The 20,907-nt window shown below is 35.4% G+C and overlaps 1 protein-coding gene across 27 annotated transcripts in view; it reads right to left on the bottom strand.

Moving 5' to 3' along the window:
• Positions 1–20,907, bottom strand: part of HUWE1 (HECT, UBA and WWE domain containing E3 ubiquitin protein ligase 1) — a 172,318-nt gene that overhangs the window by 128,056 nt on the left and 23,355 nt on the right. For all 27 annotated transcript variants that reach the window (XM_077146786.1, XM_077146806.1, XM_077146803.1 and 24 more), the window contains one exon: positions 5,470–5,538. In XM_077146786.1, the coding sequence (XP_077002901.1) occupies positions 5,470–5,514 (45 nt within the window). In that variant the 5' untranslated portion in view covers positions 5,515–5,538. The remainder of the gene's footprint in view (positions 1–5,469; positions 5,539–20,907) is intronic.

Below are 20,907 nucleotides of genomic sequence, written 5' to 3'. Positions count from 1 at the left end.
ATAATGATTTGCTCAAGTAAAGGTATCAAGTTTAGGGCGAAAAATCCTTGGTACAGATACTGATTATACAAAATGATCAACAAAAGCATTTCTTAAAATAGCTACTACTGACCACAGTATGGGAAACTTGGCACTCTTGTACATTGTTGTCGAAATCTTCAAGCCTTAATACTGTACATAGTCAATAACCTAAAATTTATATGACTAGGAGTTTATCCTAAGAAATTTGTTAGCAGCTAGCAAATGTTGTGATCCAGGAATCTGTATACTATATAACCACAAGAACAAATCCTTAACAGTCCTGTAGGTTAAAAAAATATATATAATATATGTACATTTCTTGGATTACCTACAAGGTTGAATCTTTCTGAAAGTTTACTAGCTTTATTCTCTTTTGAAATATCCTGTATCCCCATGGATATTCATCTCTCCTAGTGAACTAGACATGAAAAATATTAACTACATCAGGCTACAAATATTTTCCCCAACTATTACCGTACATTTTTAATTTAATATGGTATTTTACATTTTTATATAATTGAACATTCTTTCTATTATGTTTTCATTCTTTGCTTTATAATACTTAGAAGGACTACCCTCACCTAAGACTAGGTAAATATATTCACCTCTATTTTCTTCTCTTTCATAATTTATTTTTAAAATACTTGACTTTTAATTTATCTAGAACTTACTTTAATATATTTAACAGTCCCTACCCCTTACAAGCCAAACAAATGTCCTAACACAGTTTCTTGACTAATACTGTCCTTCCCCACTAATTTCTAATCCCTCTATTATCATGTACACTAGGCTTCTTTTCTAGGTTCTCTATTCACTTATCAGCAGATAAACTGATTGATATCTGTTTTGATTTGTGTGATTTCTTAGGCAGGTTTCCTCTCTCTCTTCATTGTCTAAAAATATCTGACTACATCATTCTCAAAACTTCCAGATGCCAAAAATAGACAAAAAAAAAAAAAAAGCAAATGAAACAATCTATAGCAGATACATGAATATCAATGCATGGCATTGAATAAGAAACCCAGTGACATTCCAATAGCAAAATGAAGGGCACAAGCAAACAACTGATGTAAGGCCAATAAACTTGAAAAACATACCTACTGAAGTAATGCAAATTAGAAAAATAAAACACCTTTTCCACCATCTATTAAATTCACAAAAAATTTTAAGACAGCATCTCTCTACTCATTAGTAGAATTATTAGTACAAAACCCCCTTATTTAAAAAAGAATCAGAGATGAAATAAGCATTTGTGTATACGAACTCACAGAGTTACAACAAAAATTGAAGTAAACTAAGTGCTCTTTTTACATTTATGGCTCATTTAAAAAAATATATTTTATTAGTAACTTATCTTTGTTAGACAAGTTATAGGTTTACAGAAAAATGCATAAAATAAATAAAATGCACAGTTCCCATCTATTATTAACACCTTGCATTAGTGTAGTACATTTGTTATAATTCATGAAAGAACCTTTAGCTATGATAGGCTTCACTAGGTTGTGAACAGTCCTATCTTGTTATTTTCTTAACTTTTATTCTAATATGTATGATATAAAATTAAGCCTTTTAACGACATTCACATATATAATGCAGTGCAGTTAATTATATTCACCATGTTGTGCTACCATCACTACCATCCATTATCAAAACTTTACAGCCAACTGAAATAGGAATTCTGTACAATTTAAGCTTTAACTAATTTCCTACCCCCAACCCAGTTCCTGGTAACCTATCCGTGAGATCATACAATATTTGTCCTTTTGTTTCTAGCTTATTTCACTCAACATGTTGTCTTCAAGGTTTATCCATGCTGCCCCATATGAATTAGAACTTCATTCCTAATGCTGAAGAATATTCCATGTATATAACAAATTTTGTTTATATGTTCATCATTTGATGGACACTTGGGTTGCTTCCATCTTTTGGTAATTGTGAATAATGCCGCTATGAATCATCATGTAAATGTTTGTTTTAGTTCCTGCTTTTAATTCTTTTGAGTATATACCTAGTAATGGAATTGCCTGGTCATGTTAATTCTATACTTAGTTTTCTTAGGAACCACCAAGCTATTTTCCACAGCAGTAGTACCATCTTACATTCCCATCAGCAATAAATGAGTGCTATTTTCCCACATCCTCTCCAATATTTGTAATTTTCTATTTTGTTTATAGTAGGCTTTATGCGGATGTGAAATGGTACCTCATTTGTGGTTTTGATTTGCATTTCCCTAACAGCTAATAATGTTCAGCATCTTTTCATGTGCTTTTTAGCCATTTGTATTTCCTCTTTGGAGAAATGCCTACTCAAGTCTTTTGCCCATATTTTTACTGGGTTGTTTCTCCTTTTCACTAGGTTGTCTTTTTGCTTTTCAATTAAAGGCAGCACTTACTTCAACCATTTTGTCTTTAGTTTTTTAATATGCCACATCTTTGTTGTCTGTCTTTTCCTTCAATGCAGTCTCCTTTTCTGTATAGCTGATTGATTTCATTATCATTTGTTTCTGTGTATTTCTTAAATATTTTCCTCACAACCCTGGAGATTGCTTTACACAACCTACACCTATAATCTACTAATTTGTAAAGATACCAAATTAGCATAAATAACACACACATTTTATGCTACCATATCCCTCCACTTCACCCCTTTATATATAGTTTCATCCCACATAATCTGTGAATATTTTAAGCTCTTCTCATTTTTGAAAGATAGTTTTACCAGATAAAAAATTGGGGGCAGTTCTTCTCTTTCAGTACCTTAAATATATCATACAAATGCCTTTTTGTTTCTGTGGTTTCCAATGAGAAATCAGCATTTACTGTTATTGAGGGTCCCTTGTATGTGACAAATTGCTCTTTTCTCTTGCTGCTTTCAGAATTCTCTATCTTTTGGCATTTGACATATGTCTCAGAGTAGGTCTAATAGGATTTATTCTGTTTAGAATATGCTGCCCTTCTTGGATATGTATATTTACGTCTTTCATAAGAGTTGGGACATTTTCAGCCAGAATTTTCTCAAATATTCCTTCTGTCCCTTTTCCCTTCTCCTGACCTGCTGGACCTCAAAATTTCCCTATTTTTCCTCTATCTGTTCTTCTGACTGTATGATTTCAATTGTCCTGACTTCTAGTTCACCAATTCTTCCTTCTGTCTGTTTAACTATGCTGTTGTATGCCTCTAGAGTATTTTTAATCTCCCTGTAATTTCTGTTGTATTTCTTCTTAAACTTTTGAATTCTTCTTTATGCTCATATATTGTCTTAATATCCTTTAGCTATATATCCATATTTTCCTTCATTTCCTTGAATTGATTTAAGATACTTGTTTGAACTTCTCTGATTACTTGTTCCAAATCCTGTGTCTCCTTTGAAGTTTTAATTTGTTCCCTTGACCGAGCCATACCTTTGTTAGTATGGCTTTTGAGTTTTTGCTGATGTCTGGGCATCTATTTTGATGTGTTACACTCCTGAAGGCCAGTTTCACTCTTTTACCTAAGGTTTTACTATTGATTGATTTGTGTTAAGCCTCTTCAATAACACTCAGTCCAACTTATTCTGGACCTTTAGAGTAGCCTACCTTTAACTGGTCAGATTTTCTCAGCTCTTCTTATCCAATTTCTGCCCTGGTTATACAGAATACTTTTTAAGATTGCACTTTTTGTGTGATTGTTTCACCTCCAGGAGAAAGCTTCCTTTCCTCTCTTCATTCTCCAGGAATCTTAATTTTTGTTTCTTTTTCTGCAGAATTTTCTCCCTCACTCCTACTCTGTTTAAATTCTCTTCCTTACTCAGTGCACCCTTTCCATTATCCTCTTCAGTTCTGTCCTATCTTACAGTGGTTCAGTCTCTTCCCCACCCCCGTCTACTTTTTTTTTTCCATGAGGCTTTTCTTTCTAAGGCTTCTTTCCCGTTAGGTTATCCCACTCCAGGGAGCAAGGTGGGGTCAACCCAGAAAGGTCTGCTTTGCATTTAGGCGGTCCAGCAAAGATAGATGGGATTGAGTGTGCATACCTCTTGCCAACAGTTCTGCCGCAGTTTTTTTTTATCCCCCTTGGGGCCACTTTTTATGTCACTCCTCAATCACTTGTGTTCAGCCCTGGGTCTCTGTGGGCTTAGGTACTTGTGCTTGGATATGTGTGGGGCTCTAATTCGCTGGTATGAGTGGCTCTATGATCTGCAACCGCAGCAGGTTGGATCAAAGCTGTGCTGGCCTGGAACATAAATTTCCCGCCTAATTTTGTTTTGTTGTTTTTTCCTCTTTTTCACAGATTCAGCATTTGTAGAGTCCTTTTCCAGTCTCTATTGTACCCCCACAGTTCCAAGCAAGTGAGATTTGTCTTATTATTAGCTGATCCTGAGGGGAGACTTTTCCAGGGTGTCTTATACCACCATGCTGTTGACCAGAGTTTTCTTTTTTATATTATAGTAAAAGCCATAATGAATTATCACTTAGCCACTAAATATCATGGTTTCAGAGAAAATGTTATGATAAAGGAAAATTTTCCCCATATAATGCTGAGTGAAAAGGAAAGAACTTGTATGTGTGTATTAAAACCTTAATGTGTGCATATGCAGTAATTTTTTAAACAACTGGAAGAACTACAACAAAGCATTAATAGCAGTTATCCCTGGGTGATGAAATTACAGATGAAAAAAAAAACATAACTACTTGCCAGATAGTTAAATTAAAAAAAAAACAAGTGGCCTGTATTTAGAAAATGAATGAATTTATTTTGTGCCAAATACTACGCTAAGTAATTGCGTAGTCTTACTTATCATCCCTCCTTTATAACTGTGGAAACCAGGCAAGTTAATTAACAGATAAAAATGTAGTATGATTCAAACCTATGTCTAATTCTAAAGCTTATGCTTCATGAACTATATATAGCACATGGGGTCTACAGGATTGTTATAATAAAGGACTATTTCCTTAACCTCAGAATGCAGTTCAATCTAGCTGATGGAATATTGGACTGAAGCTGGGAATTCCAGGGTTAACATAGGATCAACTGACATAGCTACCCAAAACCCAATGCACAGAATAAGCTCACGTATGATTAAAAATAAGTATAAAAGAAAGCACTAGTTTCACAAGAAAACTGGTAAGAAAGGTGTTATCTATTACTTTCTTTTCCTAGAAAAGAAAACTGAGAAAGATTCCAAGCTACAGCCAGAAATTTAATCCACATTTGCTCTTTCCATATACCATACTGTCTTTCAATCCATAGGAACAGCAGCTACAAAGAACTGTTTAGTATTCACTTTACATTATTCACTAAGCTATTCACTTAGAAGTTCAAAAGAAAACCTGATTGTTTCAAGACAAGTTGTTATTTCAACTGCACTTTGTATATATGAATAATGTTGTATTTGGAAGATTAATGTGGGTGAACTAATCACAAAAACATTTCTGAAATGAGGAAAAGATAGAACAAACTTTTGGATACTTACAGCTTCAGTAGGTGTCTTTTTCAGTTTAGTCCTGTCTACTTTCATGTTTTCGATTTTCTGCTTTATGATCTGAAAAGAAAAGTCCCAAAAGAACTTTAATTGCAATCTTGATCTCTACATGCTTCAACAAAGACAACAGAGAATGAAGAACATGCAAAATGCTTACAGTAAAAATTCTGGAGTTATAATGCCATGCCAACTCAGAGGCACAGCTATGAGGTTGGGAAGGTATAGAATCTCTTCAGATAAAACTGGCCCACACCCATATGTTGTACAAGCCTGCACCAAATTAAGTCAAAATTAAACTAGCCATTTTTTTTTAAACAAACAACCAAAACTCATAACTGAAAATGAAAGATTACAATGTTTATAACACAGCTCAGAATGGAAAAACTCACCATAGTACCTCAGTTTTCTGGAAAACTTAATTCCACTTATAGGAATTTATCCAAAGAAAATCCTAAGAATGTACACAAATATTTAACTATAAGAATACAAACTGCATGATCATTTACAATAGTGAAAAATCAGGAAAGACCAAATGTCCAAAATAGGATTGGTTAAAAATGGAGTATTAGTCAACTGTTTAAAATATTGTGGCAACTATAATGACACAAAACTGTTCATGGCAAAAATTTTTAAAAGGGTACAACACAAGAATGTACACTATAAACCCATTATGGTAAAGTGTTTAAAGAAAACAACTTTGAAGGGTTATGCATCAAAATGTTCATTGCTGACCAAAAGTATTATGCATGATTTTGTTTTATCTATGCATCTCTGTATCTGTTACTGTTTTACCAATAAAAAATATATAAATTGTGTCATAAGAACAGAGACAACACAATAGTTTTAAAAAGATTAGATAACAAGGTATAGATTCACTTTACTAAGGCCATGTAATTTAGAGGGTTCAACAGTGAGCAACAACTTGATCAGACCCATGGTACAATCCTAGATGACCTCTCATGGCATATTTAGTCCTCTGAGATATCCTGGCCAAGGCATAGGAAGAAATAAAGGCTTCTCCCATTAGTAACTAGGACACATGCACAGAGGTAGAAGTGGAGATGGACTGCAGGTTTTTTACATACCAAAAATTCTGCAAATAATGTTTACTGCATATTTTAGGCAGCTTCTGGCCTGGATTTTAGTCTAACACACTCAGTACCATGGCCCACATACATTAAACCAATAGGCGTTTGAGAAGAGTTGATGAAAAAAAATCCAGAACATGCTCTAAAATGTTTCTGTAGAGACTATTCCTGAGGAAAAAAGATGGATTCCTTCTATGGTTAACAATTAAGGTATGCGATTCCATCCGGCTTAAAAAAAATTACCTCTAATGCAAAATTAACAAAATGCCTGCTGTCAAAAACCTCAAAATACCTAAAATATGGCAACCAATCTGATCATTACAGTGTAAACTATAAGCTGAGGTATTTGTCACTTATTCTCAATCTTCTCTCCCCTTCTCACAAAACTCTACCGTGGCTGCAGTTAGATTCCATACCATATAATCCAGATAACTGAATGCTTTCCCTGTAACATCAGGGACAAGGGACAAGACCAGGATGTCTACTCTCACCACTCATTCCACATAGTGCTGAAAGTTCAAGTCACTGCAATAAGGAAACAACAGGCATACAGATTGGAAAGGAAGAAGTAAAACTGTTACTATTTGTACATGACAAAGGACTGCCTACTTAGACTATCCCAAGACTCTACAAATAAAACCTCCTAAAACTGAAAAGAGCTCAGCAGAGCTGTAGGATACAAGATAAATATAAAAAAATCAATCATATTTCTACATATTAGAATCCATAGTGGAATCCAAAATTTAAAATACAGCATCATTTACAAATACTAAAAAAATATACTTAGGAGTGTGACTCTAACAAAACATGTCCTGTACATGTTATTCTAAAAACAAATAATTAAAAATGAAAACATAAGTCACAGATAAGGACAAAATATTTGCAAAATGGATTATATGATAAAAGGACTTGTATCCAAAATATACAAATAACTTTTAAAATAATAACAAGAAAACAACCCACTTACAAAGTGGGTAAATGATCTGAACAGGTAGCTAACCAAAGAAGACATACAGATGGCAAATAAGCCTATGAAAATATGGCTCAACTTCATGTCATTAGGGAACTACAAATTAAAACAACTACCACTACACATGTATTAGAAGGGCTAATATCCAAATCAGTGACAATACCAAAAACTGGTGAGGATGCAGAGAAACAAAACTTCCATTTATTGCTGATGGGACTGTACCGTAGTACAGCCACGGTGAAAGACGTCTGGTAGTTTCCTACAAAGCTAAACATAGGCTTTACCATGAGAACATGGTAACAACAACTCTGTCCAAACAAAAACCTGCATACGAATGTTTATAGCAGCATTATTTATAATTGCCCAAACTGGAAACAACCAGATGTCCTTCAATAAATGAATGAATAAACAAATTGTGGTACATCTACACAATGGAGTATTATTCAGCAATAAAAAGAAACGAGTTACCAAGCTACAAAAAGGCAGGGAAGAACATATTAGCATATTGCTACATGAAAAAAGCCAGTCAGAAAAGGCTATGTACTGTATGATTCCAACTATATGACACTGGAAAAGGTAAATTATAGAGACAGTAAAAAGATCAATGATTGCCAGGGGTCAGGGATGAATAGGGGAACACAGGGATTTTTTAGGGCTGTGAAAGTATCCTTATTCTGAAAGATACTATAAGGGTAGATACATGGTATTACGGCATTTGTTAAAACCCATAGAACTGTGCAAAAGAGAGTGAATTCTAATGTAAACCATGGACTTTACTTTCTGTACAACTTTTCTATAAACCTAAAACTGCCCTAAAAAATAAAATCTATTTAAAAACTAATCAAAAAGGATCTACATAAATGGAGAGACATACTGTGTTCACGGATTTTAGCACAACACAATAAAGATGTTAGTTCTCCTTAACTTGATAAAGGTTTAATATAATTCCTTTCCAAATCCCAGCAAGATTTTTTGTAAATATAGATGAGATTATTAAAATTTATATGGAATGGCAAAGGAATTACAGCAGCTAGAACAATTTTGAAAAATAAGAATAAAGAGGGAGGGAAATGCTTCAATTTCAAGATTTATTATATAGCTATAGTAACCAAGACTGTGTAGTACTGGCAGGAAAGAAACAGCTCAATGGAACAGAATAGAGAACCCAGAAATACACCCATGCAAGTCTGTCTAACTGATTTTTCACAAAAGTGAAAAACCAACTGAGGAAGGACAGTCTTTTCAACAAATGGTGCCAGAACAAGTGGACATGCATAGGAAAAAAGAAAATAAACATTGATCTAAGTTTCAAACCCTATATAAAATTAACTCAAAATGAATTGTGGACTTAAATGTAAAATGTAAAACTATAAAACATTTTAGAAAGAAACACAGAAAATCTTCAAGATCTAGTCTAGGCAAAGAGTAATTTTTAGACTTGACACCAATTACACAAACAGTAAAAAGAAAATTTAATAAACATATTTCAGCAAAATCAAAAACTTTTGCTCTGCAAACCATACATCCAAAAAAAACGACTAGTAACTAGAATAAAGAACTCTCAAAACTCAACAGAAAAAATAATCCTCCAAAACAAGACCACTGAAACTAATTAGACCATTTTGCTGGTTTAAAAAAAATACAGATGAGGTCACTGGTAAATCGTCACACAAGTATCTCACTTTAGCTAAAGATGTTTTGACATAGGATTCCATACCAGTCAGGGTCTGGGCTATGAACAGAAAGATTCTGGCTAAAGAAAATAGAAAAAGGTTATCTGGTAACTTGCGGTATTGACAGAAGGCTAGAGGCTCACACTCAGAACCATGGAAGCTAGTCACCTGGAACTGCAGCCATGAATCATCCACAGAAACAACTTGGGGTATCTCTGCTGCCACTGCAACCGGACTCTAGATGCCTAGAAGCTACTGCTTGTGGCAGAATGATTTCTCAACTGTTTTGGGTTATTTGCATCAGTGGCTCTAGACTCTAGTCCCTAGTGTTAACATCTGATTGGACAAGTTTAGATCATAGGCTCAAGTTTAGACCATATGCCAAAGCTTAACTGCCAAGGTTCTAGGAGAGCAAGTGCTGTTTTCCTTTTCTGTAGTGTTCAGTTTCCAAACTTTTCATTAAAAGGTTCAGGTGATAAGGGAGTACAAGGGTAATTCAGTGGTAGAACTCTTGCCTGTCATGCGGGAGACACAGGTTCAATTTCTGGCCCATGCATTGCCCCCACCTCCACCCCCCACCCCCGCAAAAAAAACCTCAACAAATGGTGCTGCAATAACGGGATACTCACATGGAAAAAAGAATGAAATGTGACCCCCACCATACAGCAAACAAAAAAAAAAAAAAAAAAAAAAAAAAAAGGTTCAGGTGATGAATACCCTGAAAAAACAAACAAAAACACACCAACGCCTCCATAACAAGTACAAGTACAATGCTGACCTGGTTTCTACAATTCTGCTGCAAGAAAAATTGCAATATAGTTTAAAAAACCCACAGATATCACTGTCCCTGAGACTTCAATTAAGAAAATTAAAAAGAAGTTGTTTTGTTCCTAGTTATTATTATATTTCTAAGTTGGTTCCACAGTGGAAGGGGAGAATAACTGCCCATTATAAGCCAGATAATATTTAAACTGGTATTTTACAATGTATGTTAGAATATCTTGCTCCATGAAGGCAGGCAAGGATCCAGTAATTTGGGAAATGTTACAAATGGAATTTTCCTTCTTCTACTACAATCACATGCTGATTAACATTATTAATGACAGTGAGAAATCTTAGATAAAATAATTCTAGTTTATTTGGGCACAGAACCTTTTTCAAGGGGCACATGCCAAATTGAGAATTCTAAAGAACACATTTCAGATATATTCTTTCATATAATCACCACTCCAGCCATGCTGTCCCCATTTACAGATAAGAAAACCGAGGCTTGATTCTAAATCCAAATTTAATAACATGTTCACTCTATTTACCAGTTTTATTACTACAATAAATTATAAATTTGGGAAAGATACTCTACCCTGTTGAATGCTATTGTTCCAAAAATTATTCCAAGACAGGAAGGTGGAGAAGGTGAGAAGCTTGAGATGTCAATCTCACTAATGATGGGAAGAGTATCTAAGGAAAGAGTTTTACCTAAATTTTAGATGTTAAACAGATGATAGTCCCATTACATTGAAAAAAAAAGAAGTTAGTTCTAAACAAATCCCTGTAAATGGCCTGCTGCCTTTGGTCAGAACCATAACTCTGAGCAGCAAGCAACCTCTATGTGAAATAAATACTTCTTCCTAAAATTAATACATATATCATATATAAACATATATTATGACCATTCCTTTATGCTTATCTCATTCCCCTGATGGATTCCACTTACCTTTGAGGTTTGAATCCTGGTTTTGCAGGGTTTAAATCAAGTCCAGGTGCCTACAACTAAAATATATTGAAGGAAATAACTCTTTAAAGAGTGATCCATTCTGTAATAATTACCTCCAGTAATCAAACTTAGAAATAATGACTTTCCACAATGAATCAGCTTAAGGGCAGAGCACACCTACAGTTCCTATACCTGGCTCAATAGCAATTGAAGATAGTGGTTTCGACTAGCCTTACAAATTCCAAGTGTGGCTCAAGGATTAACAGCACTAACATCACTCGGGAGTTATTAAAAATGCAGAATCTCTGGCCTAACCCAGAGCTGAAAATAAAATGTACATTTTAATAAGATCCTTGGATGATTCATCAGTAAAGTTTGAAAAGCACCAGATTATAATATAAACTCAGAATCAGGAAATTCAGGTTAGACCTTCTATTATATCACTAACACACTATATATAACCGTGGACAAATCAGCCTGTTTCCTCACTATGAAACAGGGATAACTTATCTCCCTATTTCCACACTCACATTCATCCAGTCCATCCTCCAGAGAGCAGCAAAAGTAATCTTCTTAAAACATAAATCAGATTATGTTACTTCCTGCTTAATACCTTTCAACAGTTTCCCTAGAATTATATCCAACCTCTAACCATGACCTACAGGGCTCTGGTATGATTTGGCCCCTGGCATTCTGTCCGATCTCTTCTCTCTGTACGATCATACTGGTGTTTTCATTTAGTTAAAGAAACATTAAATTCTTTCTGGTCTCCAGGCCTTTACACTTGCTATTCCCTTTGGAATCTTGTGCCCCACACTCCTACTATTTCCACAGCTAATTCCAATTGAGGAGTGGACATTTAAACTGAGACCTAGAGAGACTTCTCACGGCCACCCACCTAAAGCTGGTTCTATTATTTTTCTATTATGGTACCCTACTTCTTTCATAACAAATATCAATTATAAATACAGGTTTGATTTTCTACAATGTTAAGCTCCCAGCACCTAGCATAGAATCTTTCACATGATAGGCATGCAAATAATTGCAACATGTGGTTCAGGAAATAAAATTACACTGAGAATAAAATCTATGATTGTCAGCATATGGACAGGATTTGAAGTCATGGGTCTGGAGATGACTGCCTACTACAGAAAAGGAACGAAGAAGGTCCCGAACAGTTCATTTGATCCAGATTTTAAAGACAATGCAAAGGAGGAGAAGCTAGCAAAGGGGAGGCTACTGAGGTAGGTGCAGAACTAGTTTTAGTTAATCATGAGGATCATAAAAGACAAAAAGGCAGAAGCGAGTAACTGTGTCAAATGTCAAAATGAGGTCAAAGAGAGACCCTGCCTCAATCAAGATGGTGGAATAAGGTGCTTCAGGGCTTCTTCTTACCCAGAAAAGCTTTGAAGAACCAGCAAGAACTAATGGAAACATCTTTCTCGAAGTCCAGAAACAGTTAAAGTACTGCAGGAATAGTGTGATTGCCAAATCAAGAAAAAGGCTACTTTTTAAAAAGCAGCTGACAAACTCATTGCCTTCCCCCTGTCTACATGGGACATGACTCCCAGGGGTGTGGACTTTCCTGGCAATGTCAGACAGAAATCTTAGAATGAGCTGGGACTCAGCATCAAGGGATTGAGAAACTTCTCGACCAAAAGGGGAAAGAGTGAAATGAGACAAAATAGAGTGTCAATGGCTGAGAGATTCCAAACAGTCAAGAGGTTATCCTGGAGGTTATTCTTCACATTAAATAAGTATCACTTTGCTAGTTAAGGTGTAATGGAGAGGCTGGAAGGAACTGCCTGACAACACAGAGCTGTGTTCCAGTAACCATGTTTCTTGAAGATGATTGTATAATGATAGAGCTTTTGCGATGTGACTGTGTGATTGTGAAAATCTTGTGTCTGATGCTCCTTTTATATACCTTACTGACAGATGAGTAAAACATATGGAATAAAAATAAATAATAGGGGGAACAAATGTTAAAATAAATTTAGTAGATTGAAATGCTAGTGATCAATGAAAGGGAGGGGTAAGGGGAATGGTATACATAAATTTTTCCTGTTTTCTTTTTATTTCTTTTTCTGAATTGATGCAAATGTTCTAAGAAATGATCATGGTGATGAACATGCAATTATGTGATGATATTGTGAATTACAGATCATATATGTAGAAAGGAATGATCATATGTTAAGAATGTGTTTGTTACATATTTAAAAAATTAAAATATTAATAAAGAAAAAGCAATGAAACTCGTGGCACCTTGGCTACAACCCCTCCTTCCCCACAACAAGTCTGCTTGGAGTTGACCCAGTCAGAATGCCTGGTCCTGGTTCCAGAGGGAGCAGAGTAACCCTCTTCCACATACTGGGAACAAGTAAGTCTGGCCCAATCTGTGGTGGTGGCCTAAGGGACTTTGTTGTCCCTGAACTTGCCCTGAGTGTGCTGTCCTACAGAATACAGTAGGATATGTCAAGGATGTGCCTGGGGCAAGGGATTGCTAGCTGTAGGACATACACTGCAGTGCCAGGACCATAAAGAAACTTTCCTAGAGAAGAGGGGACATTCATAGGGAGTAAAACTTTCTTAGGGCCAAAGCACAAGCCACAAAACAAGCCACATAAACAGAAAGGCCCAAGGAGGTTCCCATGCTTTGGCCTGAAGCTATTCTTCAAACTAACTGTATGGATAGACCAAGGAGGAGAGCACTCACAGAGGCCAATCTTCAAAGGCTGGGAAAGGTGTTTTCCATTTTTCCCTTCCTGCATTTTTTTTTAAACTGTTAGCTCCCAGCATTCAAGGAAAGCTCTGTCATAACACTAGCTGCATACAAGCCTAAGGACGGCCACAGACTCTAAACTCCAGCAACACAAAATACCAAAATGGCCAAGTTACAACAAAATATTATAAAACATACAAAGGAACAGGAAAGGATGACTCAGGCTGAGGAGAAGATTAAAACATAAGAAACAAACCATCAATGATAATCAGACTGAGCTGGGAAATTCCATACAAAGACTTTAAAACAATAGACCTAAATATGCTTAAAGAGCTAAAGGAAAATATGGACAAATAACAGAAGGAAATCAGAAAAACAATAAATGAACACAAAGAGAGTATCAATATGGAGATGACAGTTATGGAAAGGAACCAAACAGAGCTGAAGACCATAGTACCAAGTTAAAAATTCCCTAGAGGGATTCAACAGCAAATTGTAGCTGGCAGAAGAAAAAATCCAAGAACCTGAAGGCAAGACAATTGAAATAATCCATTCTGAGGAGTAGAAAGAATGAAGAAAAGTAAACAGAGCCTGAGGAACCTGTGGGGCACCATCAAGCATAACAATACAAGCACTCTGAGATTCCCAGAGGAGAAAAGAAAGGAGCAGAGAGAATATTCAAAGAAATAGTGGCTAAAAGCTTCCCAAATTTAATGGAAGACATTAGTATACACATCCAAGAAGCTCAAAAAACTCCAAATAGACTACGACCATGCCATGTTATAATCAAACTGCTGAATGACAAAGATAAGGAGAGAATTATGAAAGCTGCTAGAGAAGGAACATGTCACACCCAAGGAGGCCTCAGTAAGATTAAGTGCGGATTTCCCATCAGAAGCCACGGAGGCACAAAGGCGATGGGATGACAAATTTAAAATCCTGAAAGCAAAAAAATGCCAACCAAGAATTCTATGTTTGGCAAAATCGTTTTTCAAAAACAAGGGACACATTAAGATATTATGAGATAAACAAAAGCTGTCACCACTAGATAGGCCCTACAAAGAAATGCTAAGGGGAGTTCTGCAGGTTGAAAAGAAAACGACCCTAATTACTGGTCCATGTACTTCCCCAAAAAAACCAAACAAACAAAAACCAAACAAACGGAAATTCAACAAATTCCGCTGCAATAACAGGATACTCGTGGAAAAATAATGAAATGCAACCACACCATACAGCATACCAAAAAAAAAAAGACCCTAGACAACTGATGGAAGCCTCATGAAGAAACATAGCTCTCCAACAAACACGACATGGGTAGATATAAATACAAGTACTACTGCATTTTTGATTTGTAACTATTTTTTACTTCCTACAAGCAATAAAAGGCAAATGCATAATATGTAATGATGAATCAGTGCTTCTGGACTCATAAGAACTGCATAAAGGAAGGGGGAAAGAAGGGTATAGGAACATAGTTTGTGCATACCATTAAGTATACCAGTTAAGTTGGTATCAAGTCAAATAAGATTCTTATAGATATAGGATGTTAAATTTAGGCCCCATGGTAGCCACAAAGAAAATATGAGAGAATATACAAACTCACAGAGGGAAAAAATAAAGTACATACTAACGGGGGTGGGGAGAAGGCATAATAGGGAGTCAGTGTAAAATGAACATATAGTTTCTGCTTAAGGTGAAGGGAAAGTTCTAGTAATCCATGATGGGGAGGATACTGCAATGTTGTGAATGTGATTAATCCCACTGAATGGTATGCTTGGGAGGGGCTGGGATGGAAAGACTTGCTATACATATGTTTCCACAATTTAAAAAAATAAAATAAAGATTAATGACAACTAAATGTAGCACATAAGGTGATCTAAGAATGGAAGAGAAAAGGCTAAAAATGACATCACTGGGACATATGAAAAACTGGAATATAGAAAGTTAAGCTTTATATCAAAATTATATTTCTTGAACTTGGTAACTGCACTTAAGATTATTACATAAGTAAATATCATTGCTCACATGAAATATAGATGGAAGTATTATGTATTCAGGAATACATACAACCAGCTCTCAAACATTCAGAATATAGATATAGATAAATGATGGAATGATACAGCAAACGTGGCAAAATATTAAAATTGGTGGATCTGGGGAGTGGGGGTGGGGTTATAGAGTTCTCTGTATAGATTTTGTATTATTTTTGCAACTGTCTTGTAAATTTGAAATTATTTCAAAGTAACAAGTTTAAAAAAACAGGCCGTGAAACCTAGCCCAGCCTCTCCAGAACATCAGATAGTTTCATCTCCTTACGCCATATTACTGACAGACCCTTCCAATATCAAAAATTTAGAATTGCTATAGCCCAAATAATCCCAAAGAGAGGTATGGAAAGATCTCAAAGGTGATGGTGGAATTATACATAGAAGATAGGACTTAACAAATGAATAAGAATGCTGAATCATTAAATTCATATCTCTTTTAGTCTCCAGTATTTTAGAAACTGTAACACATGTCAAAGTCTGAAACATGTCCTACAACTAATTGTGGTGCTGTGCTTGGAAATTTACAGCTTTTTTGTACGTATGTTATTGTTCCCCCCAAAAAAGAAGGAAAAAAAGTCAATTGTGATGATAAGAAAGTATTTAAGCCCTCTTGCCTCCTATATTCTGGAGTAGCTAGGAAAAAATGAGAGGACCGTATGGTAGCCCATGACAAACTCTGGGATCTATCCTGTAAACACTTTTTGAAGAATGCGTTGAAAATTATTGCTTTTTTATTTCTTTGGTTTGTATAGATGTTATACTATACAGTAAAAAATGAGGCCAGATTTAAATGTAAAGACATCATAAGAGACAAAGAAGGACACTATATATTAATTAAAAGGGTCAATTCACCAAGAAGATAAAACAATCATAAATGTTTTGGAGCTCCCAATCAAGGAGCTCCAAAGTACATGAGGCAGACATTGGCAAAACTGAAGGAAGCAATAGATGCTTCAAAAATAATACTTGGAGACTTCAAAACACCACTCTCCTCTATAGACAGAACAACGAGACAGAAGATCAACAAGGAAATACGGAAGTTAAACACTTGATAAATGAATTAGACCTAACAGACATATATAGGTCATTGCACCCCAAAGCATAAGGATATACATTTTTCTCTAGTGCTCATGGAACATTCTCCAGGATACATCATATGCTGGGGTACAAAACAGGTCTTTATAAATTTAAAAATATTAAGATTATTCAAAGTACTTTTTCTGATTACAATGGGATGAAGCTGGATCTCAATACCACCAAAGAATGAGAACATTCACAAATATATGGACATCAAACAACACGTGCTTAAACAACTAGTGGGTCAAAGAAGAAATTGCTAAGAAGGCTATCAGGAGATGAATGAAAATGAAAATACAATTTATCAGAGCTTATGAGATGTGGCAAAGGCTGTGTTGAGAGGGAAATTTACTTCCCTAAATGACTATATTAAATGACAAGAAAGAGCAAAAATCGAGGACTTAGCACACCTGGAGGAACTTGGGAAAGAACAGCAAACTAACCCCAAAGCAAACAGAAGATAAATAACAAAGATTAAAGCAGACTTCAATGAATGGTAGAACAAAACAACAATAGAAAGAATCAATAAAACCAAAAGTTGGTTCTTTGAGAAAATCAATAAAATTGATGGGCCACTAGCAAGACTGACAAAGAAAAAAGAGAGAGGATGCAAATGAACAAAATTGGAAATGAGAAGGGGTACATTACCATAGACCCTGAAAAAATAAAGAAATCATAAGAGGATACTATGAACAACTATATGCCAACAAACTAGACAACTTAGATGAAACGGAAAAATTCCTGGAGACACATAAACAAGCTACAGTGACTCAGGAAGAAAACAGAAGATCTCAACAAACCAATCACAAGTAAAGAGATTCAATCAGTCATCAAAAATCTTCCTACAAAGAAAAGCCCAGTGCCAAGATGACTTCACAGAAGAATTTTATCAAACATTCCATAAAGAACTAACACCAATCCTGCTCAAACTTTTCTAAAAAAAAGCGAGGAAAAAGGAACTGTAACTCATTTTATGAAGCTAATATCATTTAACAACAAAACGAGGTATACAGAGATGATATGATTTAACAAATGAGTATGAATGCTGAATCATTAAATTGATATGTTTTAATCTCCAGTATTTTATTTTTTAGGATTTTTTTTTATCATTCCGTTCTACATATATAATCAGTAATTCACAATATCATCACATAGTTGCATATTCATCATGATCATTTCTTAGAATATTTGCATTAATTCAGAAAAAGAAATAAAAAGACAACAGAAAAATTCATACATACAATACCCCTTACTCCTCCCTTTCATTGATCACTAGCATTTCAATCTAAATTTATTTTAACATTTATTCCCCCTATTATTTATTTGTATTTCATGTTTTACTCATCTGTTGATAAGGTAGATAAAAGGAGCATCAGACACAAGGTTTTCATAATCACACAGTCACACTGTGAAACCTGTATCATTATACAATCATCTTCAAGAAACAAGGCTACTGGAACACAGCTCTACATTTTCAGGCAGTTGCCTCCAGCCTCTCTATTACATCTTGACTAACAAGGTGATATCTATTTAATGCATAACAATAACCTCCAGGATAACCTCTCAACTCTGTTTGGAATCTCTCAGCCACTGACACTTTATTTTGTCTCATTTCACTCTTCCCCCTTTTGGTCGAGAAGATTTTCTCAATTCCTTGATGCTGAGTCTCAGCTCATTCTAGGGGTTTTCCCAATCCCTTGATGCTGAGTCTCAGCTCAATCTAGGATTTCTGTACCACGTTGCCAGAAGGTCCACATCCCTGGGAGTCATGTTCCATGTAGACAGGGGGAAGGCAGTGATTTTGCTTATTGTGTTGGTTGGAGAGAGAGAGGCCACATCTGAGCAACAAAAGAGATTCTCTTGGGGGTGACTCTTAGGCCTAATTTTAAGTAGGCTTGACCTATCCTTTGTGGTGTTAAGTTTCATATGAACAACCCGAACACTGGGGGCTCAGCCTATTGCTTTGGTTGTCCCCACTGCTTGTGAGAATATCAAAAACTCAACTTGGAGAAGTTGAATTTTCCACCTTTCTCACCATTCCCGGAAGGGGACTTTGCAAATACTTTTTTATTCACTGTTCAAATCACTCTGGGATTTATTGGGGTATCACTCTGGACAATCTAACAAAATCTCATGCCCTACTCAAGGTTCCATGTACTTATGGTATTCAATTAAGCTGTCTACATAAGTTATATTAGGAAATGTACTAGTCAGAACATGAATTTTATAACAAACATTTTTGCTTTAGTCTCACACACAAGGTAAAATTTTAAAATATTAATTACCATGTATTTCAACACCCTGCAGTAATGACATTTCTTTGTTCTTCCTCATGCAAAAACATTTTTTAAATTTACACATTTAGTCACTATCATTATACACTCTAGGTATTCCTAGGTTATACCATCTCAGTCTTTATCGTCTGCCTTTCTTTCTGATTTCATTTGTGCTCCCAGCCCTCCTCCCTCTATCATTCTCACATTCAGCTTCAGTGTTTTAACATAATTGTATTACAGTTAGATAGTATTGTGCTATCCATTTCTGAGATTTTACAACCAGTCCTGTTGCACAACCTATATCCCTTCAGCTCCAATTACCCAATATCTTACCCTATTTCTATCTCCTGATGGTCTCTGCTACCAATGAAATTCTCCAAGTTTATTCACTAATGTCAGTTCATATCAGTGAGACCATACAGTATCTGTCCTTTTGTTTCTGGCTAATCTCACTCAGCATAATGTCCTTAAGGTCTATCCATGTTGTTACATACTTCATAACTTTATTTTGTCTTACAGCTGCATAATATTTCATCGTATGTATATACCAAAGTTTGTTTAGCCACTCGCCTGTTGATGGACATTTTGGCTGTTTCCATCTCTTCACAGTTGTAAACAATGCTGCTATAAACACTGGTGTGCAAATGTCCATTTGTGTCCTTGCCCTCATGTCCTCTGAGTAGATACCTAACAACGGTATTGCCAGGTCATATGGCAATTCTATATTTAGCTTTTTGAGTCTCCAGTATTTTAGAGCAGTTAGAAGTTAAAACCTAAAATTGTGGAATTGTAACCCATGTCAAACTCTGAAATATGTTCTACAACTAATTGTGGTGCTGCGCTTTGAAATTTATAGCTTTTTCGTATACATGTTATTTTTCACACACACAAAAAAAGAAGGAAAATAAGTCGACTGTGATGATAAAAAAATATTTAAGCCCTCTAGCTTCTCATATCCTGGAGCAGCTAGAAGGAAATATCTGAGAGGATCATATGTTAGCCCATGACATACACTGGGATGTGTCCTGTAACTACTTGTTGAAGAGTATTTTGAAAACTATCGCTTCTTTATTTCTTTGCTTTGTACATATGTTTTACTATACAATAAACAAAGTTAAAAAAAAAAAAAAGGTGCATTGAAAGTTCCAGAAGGAGACAGCGAACTGATGATAGTGATGGGTTTTTTGGCAAGGAATGTTGAATGCATGAAGGGGGGGGGCTTTTGCTTTTTATTTTCTATATTTTGGTAATTTTTATTTTTATTTTCTTTTTTTTGCAATCAGAATATATTCATATATTCACGTGTACTTAAAAAAGAAGCAGAGAAATGTTCCTTGGACTTAGGAATAGAGATAACTTGACAAGCAAAAATTTAAGTGGAATGACAGGGATAAAAGTCAGATCGGAGTGAGTCAGGAAATCACTGGGGAGTGAGGTATTATAGATGTGTAGAAAGAAAACTCTGGAAAAAAGAAGCACGAACTACACAGTCGTCGACAATTAGAGGGGAGGTGAGTAACATAAAGATACTAGTATGTTGTCAAGTGGATATAAATTATCCAGTAAAGAGATAAAGAACTCTACGAAAGTTAGTCGAAGGTAACCATTTATCCTCTCATTCTTTCACCGAATAGAATGAACTTTTGTAGGTTTTGAACATACTTTCTATGCAGAATTAGAACACACCTTTCCCTAATCTCTTAAAATTAGCATCTCTCCCTATGTGTTTACACTGTACCCTGTACCAATCACTTCATTTCCCTATTAATGAGAAAATGTCTGCACAGGGTGGGGAAGTAAAAAAAAAAACAAAAAACCTGGAAGGGAAGAAACACCCAAAAACATTATCAATGATTACCTC

The sequence above is a fragment of the Tamandua tetradactyla genome, chromosome X, assembly GCF_023851605.1.
Source record: "Tamandua tetradactyla isolate mTamTet1 chromosome X, mTamTet1.pri, whole genome shotgun sequence".
Classification (NCBI taxonomy): domain Eukaryota; kingdom Metazoa; phylum Chordata; class Mammalia; order Pilosa; family Myrmecophagidae; genus Tamandua; species Tamandua tetradactyla.
Note: the sequence above shows the minus strand (reverse complement) of the source record. Positions and strands in the feature narration are given on the sequence as shown.